This window comes from Berghia stephanieae, chromosome 3 (genome assembly GCF_034508935.2).
Source record: "Berghia stephanieae isolate SIO BIC M18660-M18661 chromosome 3, UCSD_Bste_1.3, whole genome shotgun sequence".
Taxonomy (NCBI): domain Eukaryota; kingdom Metazoa; phylum Mollusca; class Gastropoda; order Nudibranchia; family Aeolidiidae; genus Berghia; species Berghia stephanieae.
The window spans coordinates 107,232,812-107,242,811 of NC_088362.1; the positions used below are offsets into that span (position 1 = coordinate 107,232,812).

General features: G+C 34.5%; 1 protein-coding gene across 1 annotated transcript in view; it reads left to right on the forward strand.

Moving 5' to 3' along the window:
* Positions 1 to 5,145, forward strand: part of LOC144969108 (sodium-dependent dopamine transporter-like) — a 142,880-nt gene extending 137,735 nt beyond the window's left edge. Inside the window, exons 15-17 of the mRNA XM_078908166.1 lie at positions 2,422 to 2,522; positions 3,678 to 3,845; positions 4,617 to 5,145. Coding sequence (XP_078764292.1) covers positions 2,422 to 2,522; positions 3,678 to 3,845; positions 4,617 to 4,724 — 377 coding nt within the window. The 3' untranslated portion in view covers positions 4,725 to 5,145. The remainder of the gene's footprint in view (positions 1 to 2,421; positions 2,523 to 3,677; positions 3,846 to 4,616) is intronic.
* The last annotated feature ends 4,855 nt before the right edge of the window (positions 5,146 to 10,000 follow it).

Here is a 10,000-nt window from a genome sequence, read left to right on the forward strand (position 1 = left end):
ATTATTATTATTATTATTAAAATTTATATCATCGAGTACAAAAATACTGGCAAATCTAAAAATGATAAAACTACTTTTTACAGACTGATAAACGAGTTACTTCCAAACCTTCTTTTTATTTCAGACTAATTCTATAATCCGTGGACTCAAATTAATACGAAGAAAATCTGTTAGGTCGAAATATCCAGTCCTTTTCGACGTTTGACTTTAATTGCGAGTATAATTTATTCTACGCAATTCTAACCTATCCACGACAAAAATTGATGACGTAATTTTAAATCTCTTTTGATAATATCAAGTAATGATAATCTTTCTAATCTATTCTTTAAAAATATGGTTGGGGATAAAAAAATGTTCCGTAAAGCCAATGCTAAAGTTTAGTCATCGAGCAAATCTAAAAATGCAATACAGTAGTAGAATAAATATAAAGATGGCAACCTGTTCCGAATAGCAATAATGACAATTCTTAATATTAAAACCTGAAACTCGAAAATCAATAATTGCCCCCCCCCCCCCCAAAAAAAAAAGAAAAAAAGATTTTTGATGCGTTATGACATCCTGACCATATAAATAAAATTCCTGAACTCTTGGGTTTGAAATTTTCATCTTGTTCCCAATACACGGCCCCATGAAATTTACAACTTAATCGTTCAAGAATAATCTATTATCGTATCGTATGGTATCACTATCAGCTAATATGTTCTAAAGACATTTAAATGCTTGTGTAACTTTGATGCATAGATGCCATTTGTCAATTATATAAAGAGCATTCAATGTTAATTGATAATGTTGAGTATTATATTATATCTAATACATAAATAAGTGTGATAGTCAACAACCGTCGTATAATTAACTCGATTTACATTCATTATTTAGCGTGATTTCAAACCAACATTAAAAAACGAGAGCATTTATATAGCGCAATATCCACTAAACGTGATCAAGGCGCTTTTCAAAGGGTCCCTGACCAACAGCAGCACGTAACATGCTGACCGAGACCTGGCGCCTGTTAAGCGATATTACATTTTTTTTCGACAGAGAAAACGCTGTTAACGGCCAGGTACTTATTTTCCACCTGAGTACAGTGAGGAAATATGAGTAAATTGCCTTTTCCAAGGACTCAACTATGCGGCGCTGAGCGAGGCACGAACCCAGGTCGTTCCGATCTGAAAGCGAGTGTCATACCACAAGACCACATATCCACTACTGCCTCTACCGTGCTCTGTAAAAACAGTTAGTTTCTTGAATTTTAACCAGGTTGCTTTTACTTCAAACATGGAAGGACTGACTAAGAGGAAACATGCCATTGCCTCCCCACCTTAACACAATATATGATGACCTTCAAAAGCTAAGAACACTTGCACTGGACAGCGATTTATGGAAACAAATAGGCTTCAACAGTCATGACGTCACTTCCCTCGTAATGACACATAGTAACTTTGTTACTGGCTCTAAACTATCGGAACAATGGCGGACGCCCTTATGAAATATTTCTCCGTCGAGCATAAAAGTGTATCCAGAGGAGTAAAACATTATAAATTATATGATTATGTTTTGACTTTTATACATTCTGATCACATGACATATGTAAAGTTCTAGCCAGCATGAAGAATAGAAAGTACCAATTTTCTTTGTTTAGAACCACGATGGCCGCCGTTGCTGGTCGACGTGACATCAGACTATTGAATCCAATTACTAGGTGGATACTAGAAGCAGACTGACACACTCTAAGTAAAACACTTCCATGGCAAGCGTCCATCGAGACAGACTGACACACTTTAAGTAAAACACACTTCCACGGCAAGCGTCCATCGAGACAGACTGACACACTCTAAGTAAAACACACTTCCACGGCAAGCGTCCATAGAGACAGACTGACACACTCTAAGTAAAACACACTTCCACGGCAAGCGTCCATAGAGACAGACTGACACACTCTAAGTAAAACACACTTCCACGGCAAGCGTCCATAGAGACAGTGCAGCCATATTCATTCAATGCATCTAGGATTAAAATATGATTTTGTGATAAGCATAAAAATTGAGCTTTATATAGCGCAATATCCACTAAATGTGCTCAAAACGCTTTACAAAGGGTCCCTGGCCAACAGCAACATTTAACATGTAGGACGGGACATGGCGCCTGATAGGCGATATTACAATTTTGTGGACAAAGACAACGCTGTTAACGGCCAGGTTCTCATTTTACACCTGAGTACGGTGAGAGAATGTGAGTAAAGACCCTTTTCCAAGGACTCAACTATGCGCCGAGTGCGAGGCTCGAACCCAGGACCTTCCAATCCGAAAGCGAGTGTCATACCACTAGACCACATAGACGCAGAGCAAAATTGTGGAGATGCATCCAAAAATGTCGAATTTCGTGTTATTTATTCTTTTCTTCCTGTTATCTCTTCCCACTCAGGTGTTGAAACGTTTTCCTCGGACATTGAAGTGATGATAGGTCACAGACCTGGACGGTATTGGTGTATCTGTTGGAAATACATTGCCCCGATGTTCCTTACGGTAAACTGCATGTTTTGATTCTAAAATCCCACAACAATATTATGTGACCCATCTCGTCAGTCTGGTATTGTGTAGACATTAACATGAAGAGAATGTATTTAGAGTCAGATTTCAGATACTTTTGCTTTATCTTGTGTAAGACAAAAACAAACAAAAAATATAAAAAATTGAGCTTTATGTAGCGCAATATCCACTAAATGTGCTCAAAGCGTTTTACAAGGGGCCCCTGGTCAACAGCAACATTTAACATGTGGTACAGGACATAACGCCTGTTAGTGCGATATTACAATTTCTTCAGACAAAGACAACGCTGTTAACGGCCAGGTACTCATTTTACACCTGGATACGGTGAGATAATGTGAGTAAAGAGCCTTTTTCAAGGTGAGCTAGGGCGAGGTGACTTGCTCAAGACCATACAGCGCGGTGGGTGATCGAACTCGGTACCTTTTGGGTACGAAGCGAAGACCGTACCGCTGAGCCACGCTGTGTTGTAACATGATGACGACTGTATCTACAGGGACAAACGTCTTTTTCCGTTTTGGCTATTATTGCTTTTCTTTGATTCTCAATAGGTTAAAGTGACCACAACTGGTCAAAAATTCCTAAACCTGTCACTTCCTCGAATTCTTATATCAATATTTGAAGTCCTGCATCTACAGTTTATTCGAGGGGAAAGAGGGTTTTCATAATGACAAAGAGGGTTTTCATAATGACAAAGAGGGTTTTCATAATGGCAAAGAGGGTTTTCATAATGACAAAGAGGGTTTTCATAATGGCAAAGAGGGTTTTCATAATGACAAAGAGGGTTTTCATAATGACAAAGAGGGTTTTTATAATGACAAAGAGGGTTTTCATAATGACAAATCATAATTTAGAATTCACCATTGCTTGCAAAGGGAATACAGTCTCCTCGATTTGTCTCCAACGCAAAGATAATGGTTTTGATCGTGAACGCTTTTTATTTACCATTCTGTCCTGCCAGCAGTGCTTAAGGAGCGACTAAATTTGTTAAATACGACGGATATTGCTTTCAATAGATTAGCGTCCGCTAGAGTAATCTCTGCTTGCATTCCTTTTTTTAAAATTTGCTTTCATCATAATCATAATCATGATTGGTAAATATTGTAAAGTCGTCTTATACCCATAATATTTCAGTTCATCATTGTATTTGGGCTCGTGAATTTCGAGCCCCTGAAGTATGAGGATGTAGTCTACCCTGCCTCTGGCAATGTGATTGGTTGGATGATCGCACTTTCCGCCATCCTTTGTATTCCTGGATTTGCCCTCTACGGGCTCTTCAAAACTAGAGGGACTTTCATGGAGGTGAGTTTCATATTGATGACCGGGGTTGAAAATGTCTCAAGTTTGAGATTTTTGACAAGTTTGTAGTCATCATTATTTGCGATGGAGGTTTTCTGTCAAACATGAAAATAAATGTCTTATGTATTATAACACAACAGCTAAAAACAATAAATTTCTATATATTTTGGTTGAAAAATAATACTATTTTTACAAGCTACAGCCAAACACTTTGTGCTTGTATTAAAAGTGGTTGGTGAGAAAGGTGATTATTACTTTGTAACTGTACAATTTTAAAAGCTCTCCGCTGTCCTCCGTGGATAAAATACCTCTTTTATTTGACCCAAAAACTATCTATATTGATCAATTTAGATCCAGATTTAATTTGTTTTTAAACTCTAAAATCTAATATTTGACAGAAGTAGTGCTTAATGTGACACAAATCATATGGGGCCCAAACAGCACCTTATGCAACACCGCTTTAAGATAGCGTTCAATTGACCTTAGACATCCAATTCTTATAATTTATGAATTATACATACTTCGAAGAGGTTATAATAAAGTCCAACGCTTTATACTAGAGCTATCTGTGTGAATGCCACAGTCAGTGGTGTCAAAGGCAGTAGGAAAGTCAATAAAGGTTTGGCCATTTCTGTTAAATGTATTGAATATCGATTTTACATGTGTAATTTTAATGTCCTGTTAGAAAACGAGAATGTCCTTTCAAGAACAATTCAGTTAATGCTGATTTTTTCTCTTATTTGTTGTTCTTTTTATTTGTTTTTTTTTCCCCAGAGATTGCATATTCTTACGACAGCCACCAATAATCGAGAGGCAAAAATACAACGTGCTAGACAGACTGTCAGGATTAACGGTGACGTCAGCTGTGCTGTAGATGTGTAGTCGCTTGTAGGAACATAACTAGTGTGATGTAAAATCAACACATTGCTAGATAATACGTTCTTAGGAACTTTTCAGTCAAGTTTAGTGTGTAATGTTTTTTAAAGGGCTATACTTAGCAAAATCGAAAGAAAATGATTTAACGGGTGAATATGGATTGAAATAACATAGAAATAATATCTGGTTTGATAACCAAGTTTTAATGGCTCAGTTCAGGCACAAAACGCGAATATGACAGATACAGTTAGTTACAAAACAGACAGATGAAATTTAATTTCAAGGAATGCGTAATTCGCACATAAATGATGTTTCAACTACCTTTGTTTATCCCGGCTACCAGATTTCTTTAATTACACATTATAAAAACAAATGTGGAGGATACATGTACACCCTGACAATTTATCTTTTAGGCCTGAATTTTTAAATCTAACAGTAATAATGATAATAATAATAATAATAATAATAATAATAATAATAATAATAATAATAATAATAATAATAAATAATAATAATAATAATAATAATAATAATAATAATAATAATACCTATTGCGCCCTTCCTATGGAGAGATTAAGGCACATTTCATCATTAGATAATCAAATAAAATTATCAAATTTTGAATGCATATATTATGTCTGAAGGTTCAAGAAATGGTCATAAATTTAGGAAAGGGGTCATGTGATTAAAGTAAAATACGAATTCAAGCCAAAGTGTGGAAATTGCGTTTTTAAAGTGTACTGTCAAATGAGCTCTATATGACTGGTTTGATAAAGGCAATGAGAAAGTATAACAAAAACTGTGATGGTTGATGTGAAAAGTGTTTGTGAGTGGATGCCGATTGCTTACGAACAATGTCTTTTGTGATGTCTACCTATGTGGATTGTGAAAAAAATGTAACACAAGAGAGAATGTATATTGTTGAGATAGGGAGACGCGTGTCATATTAATGTATAACATTTTTAAGCTGAAGGAGAACCTGTTTTGTGGCTGGAGCGCATTGTGCAGTTGTTTGATAGGTTTAAAAATTTGCTGCGCGCGCGCGCGCGCGTGTGTGTGTGTGTGTGTGTGTAAATTTAAAGGTTTAAACGGTTTTTTTTAATTGAAAACAAGATAATTATGATAAAAGTAACGTTGTTTTAACCCATCTAGACGTCCCCGAGATTAATTTCTTAAATTATGGATTTTTTGGAGGTACTTTCTTTCTTGTTGTGTCTGGTACCTTTCATACACTCTTGTACAGATCTTTATCTTGCACCGGTGCCTGCTCCTTAATAAGTTTTTGAAAAAGCTTTAGGTATCTTTCACACAAGTCTACCTGGCTTCAATTTTGTTTAAATTTTGTTATTTTTCGAGTCCACAGAAAGTCAATCTACAACCTTTAGATCCGATTAAAACAAGCCAGATTATCCACCCTCCTTAACCCTCTCCTTACCAGCCGTTTTCAAGATTTTCCCCAAAACTTCCCACCCAACTAACACAAAAATAGATTTTTTATCTCTCAGACATAACAGCAGTAAAATTCTTGCGATACATTGCTTCTTTAGCAAAACATGCTCTACAAAACATTGTTCATTTTAACAAAATATTATGATGTCCAAATAAAATTTTAAAAAGAAAAATGTTGGTTGTACCGTAACGAATGTGACGATTTTTCTATAGTTGGTATGGAGGGGGTTAAGGTCTGGCACATACACATGAATTGAAGTCTATTTCTAATAAATCATCAAGCACATCTCCAGAACGAATAGAGGACACGCATATCGGATGACGATTCCCCATCAAGACCAAACGCCACCAATTCCATATACCCTGTCTTATGAAATTGCCACCATCTGATGTAGTGGAATCTGATAGCCTTGTTCTTTTCTATCGTTTGTTTTCACGGTGTGTTCAGTAACATCTTCAAGCATCAAAACTCATAGGACATGTTCAATAATCCATTAATTTTATCTCTCAAATGTAGTCCGGTCTTCAAACTTAAGGTTGCTATATAACAATGAGGAAGAAGAAGGAGAAGAAGAAGAAGAAGAAGAAGAAGAAGAAGAAGAAGAAGAAGAAGAAGAAGAAGAAGAAGAAGAAGAAGAAGAAGAAGAAGAAGAAAGAGATTTATCAACAAGAGGAATTATTCGAGTTTACGACATTAAGCACACTAACCATGTGCACAGTTGAGTTGGTTAATCAAACGTTACTTTTACCATTTTTGTATTATTTGACCACAAGAGATACACAAGTTGTGTGTTCGTTTCTTTGTATTTTATTGTTGTTGTTTTGTTTGTTTGCTTGTTTTTACGCATTATCTTTAGGGAGTCTGAGGGATGATTGATCATGATTATCTGCCTAACAGCCAATATCAATAACTTGTAACATGGTATGTAGAAGTAGTGGAGTTCAACACACCTTGTTTATATTCAATGTACTTGCTGATATATTCATGTGTAGATTTGATATCATTATAGCATAAACATATCATATTATATTATTCAAGATGTGTGTTGGAGGTGAGTAGATAATGAAATAGTTTTCACAAAAATCAAACACACTTGTAGAATTCATTGTCATGAACTTTTTATCATTTTATTGTCAAAATGAGCAATTTTTTTTGGAGATTTTGACAATTTTAACTGATAGAAAAGTGCTTTCTTTTTTTTCTATTTTACTTTATTTTTTACTTGTTTTCCAACAATTTTTGTATTATTCAAACAGAGAATAAAGATTTCAATTTTTACGCCAATTACCGTAATGAAAAAAAATTTCCAGTTTTCTCAAGAATCCTGCTGTTGAAATTGTAACGCAAGGGATTACATTTGGATTTATACAATCAAAATACTGGCATTGCAATCTAACCCTTGATCATTATGATGGTCGGTTGGTTGGAAACTCAATGTTCTATTATGTACTTTTACATTCAATGAAGCAACTGGCACTTTTAACTTCCTTTTAAAGTTGACAAAAAGACGAGAGACTCATCATTTTGTTGTGTATTTTTTTATCAAATATAACAGCCTTGGAAGTGCTCAAAACGACATGCAGCTAGTATTTGGTTTGGAAAACAAACTGAATTATTGAGTTCCTTCCATTACGAACAGTGACGCTGGTTATATGATTGATCTCACCAATTCATTGACATTGTACTTTGAATTAATATCAAATATTTACTGAAATTGAATAGCTCTGGTACTAGTAAAAACAGATCTCTCTCTCTCTCTCTCTCTCTCTCTCTCTCTCTCTCTCTCCCACTCTCTCTCTCTCTCACTCTCTCTCTCTCATCTCTATCATACAACACTACATCACACCAAACACCTTTTACTCTCTCTCTCTCTCTCTCTCTCTCTCTCTCTATATATATATATATATATATATATATATATATATATATATATATATATATTGTATATATATATATGTATATATATATATATATATATATATATATATATATATATATATATAAATATATCCATTTATCTATCTATCTATCTATCTATCTATCTATCTATCTGTATGTCTGTCTTTCTATGTCTATCTATTATTGTAGTCTTACATCTTATTTTTCCTACAATGCTGTTTCCACAGTTTCATTCACTTTATCATCAACGCATATTCTGCCCTGACGATATTGTGAATGAAGCTGTCGAAACAATATTGTAGGCAAAATAAAAGGTGAGATTGCTGTAATAATTCAAGCACCTTAAATAGTCGAGCTCAATAAAGATTCGTGCACATCAATATCTCACGAAATATATATTTATCTATCTATCTCAATTCTCTCTGCTTGCCCTCTTGTAGTCACAGACCTTGCCCCCACCCCTCACTCTTTCTCTTTATTTTGTGTTTTAATTGTTCATATTACTTTTTAAAGTTATTTAAATGATGATGTATCCCATTCATATTTAACTACAACAACAACAACAACTACTACTACTACTACTACTACTACTACTACTACTACTACTACTACTACTATAACTACAATACGCTAGTACTATACACCACATTACACTACTACTACTACTACTACACTACTACTACTACTACTACTACTACTACTACCACTACTACTACTACTACTACTACTACTACTACTACTACTACTACTACTACTACTAACTACTACTACTACTACTACTACTACTACTACTACTACTACTACTCTACTACTACTACTACTACTACTATACTACTACTACTACTACTACTACTACTACTACTATACACTACTACTATCACCACTACTACTACTACTACTACTACTACTATCACTACTACTACTACTACCACTACTACTACTACTACTACTACTACTACTACTACTACTACTACTACTACCACTACTACTAGTGCTGCTGCTACTGCTACTAGCTCTCCTGTGCTAATAATAATAATAATAATAATAATAATACTTTATTGCATCCCAAAAAGGAAATTTTTGTACAGACGTGTTATAATTTACACATAAGATAAAAATACAATGGAAATAGGATGTATATATATAAAAAAGGAGCAGCTCTATAACCAGAGCTTCGCTTTATAATATGAATAATTTCAACACTGTAAAATAGTTAAAACTGTCACTATAAATTGAAAATTGAAAAGATTGCAAAACAAATAAATTAATAAATTAATATTTATATTTTTAAAAAGTAAAAATGAGAAATAATTATATAAAATGATTATTGCTTGTTGTTATAAAGCCTAATACTGGACGGCAGAAAAGATTTTCGGTGTCTCTCTGTTTTCGTTGAAATAGAGAAAGGGCGACCACTTCTTTCTGACATAATAATTGATGGTCTTAGTGGATGATACTGGTCATTTAATATTTTAGTTATTTTATTTATACAAAATTTCTCGTATAAAAGATCTACATCGTCAACATCATTTATATAGCGTTTAATGGATTTTTTAATATTTGAATTTATTTTGTTCCTTTCCACTGCTAAGCAATTGCCTCCCCAAGCTGTTATACAAAATGACAAAACACTTTCGATTACTGCTCTATAAAATAATGTGCAGAGGGTTTTATCTATTCTAAACTGAGAGAGTTTTGATAAAAAATATGTACGTCTGCACATCTTATGCCTAATTATTTTCAAGTGTTCATCCCACTTGAGCCTGTCATCAATCGTTACACCAAGGTATTTGTAGTGAGGAACTCGCTGGACGAATTGGTCCTTTAATTTTAACGGTTCTATCGGTTCCTTCACTCTCCTAAAGTCAATCACTAGCTCCTTTGTCTTGCTTATGTTAAGCTCTAGGTGGTGGGCATCACACCAAGACACAAA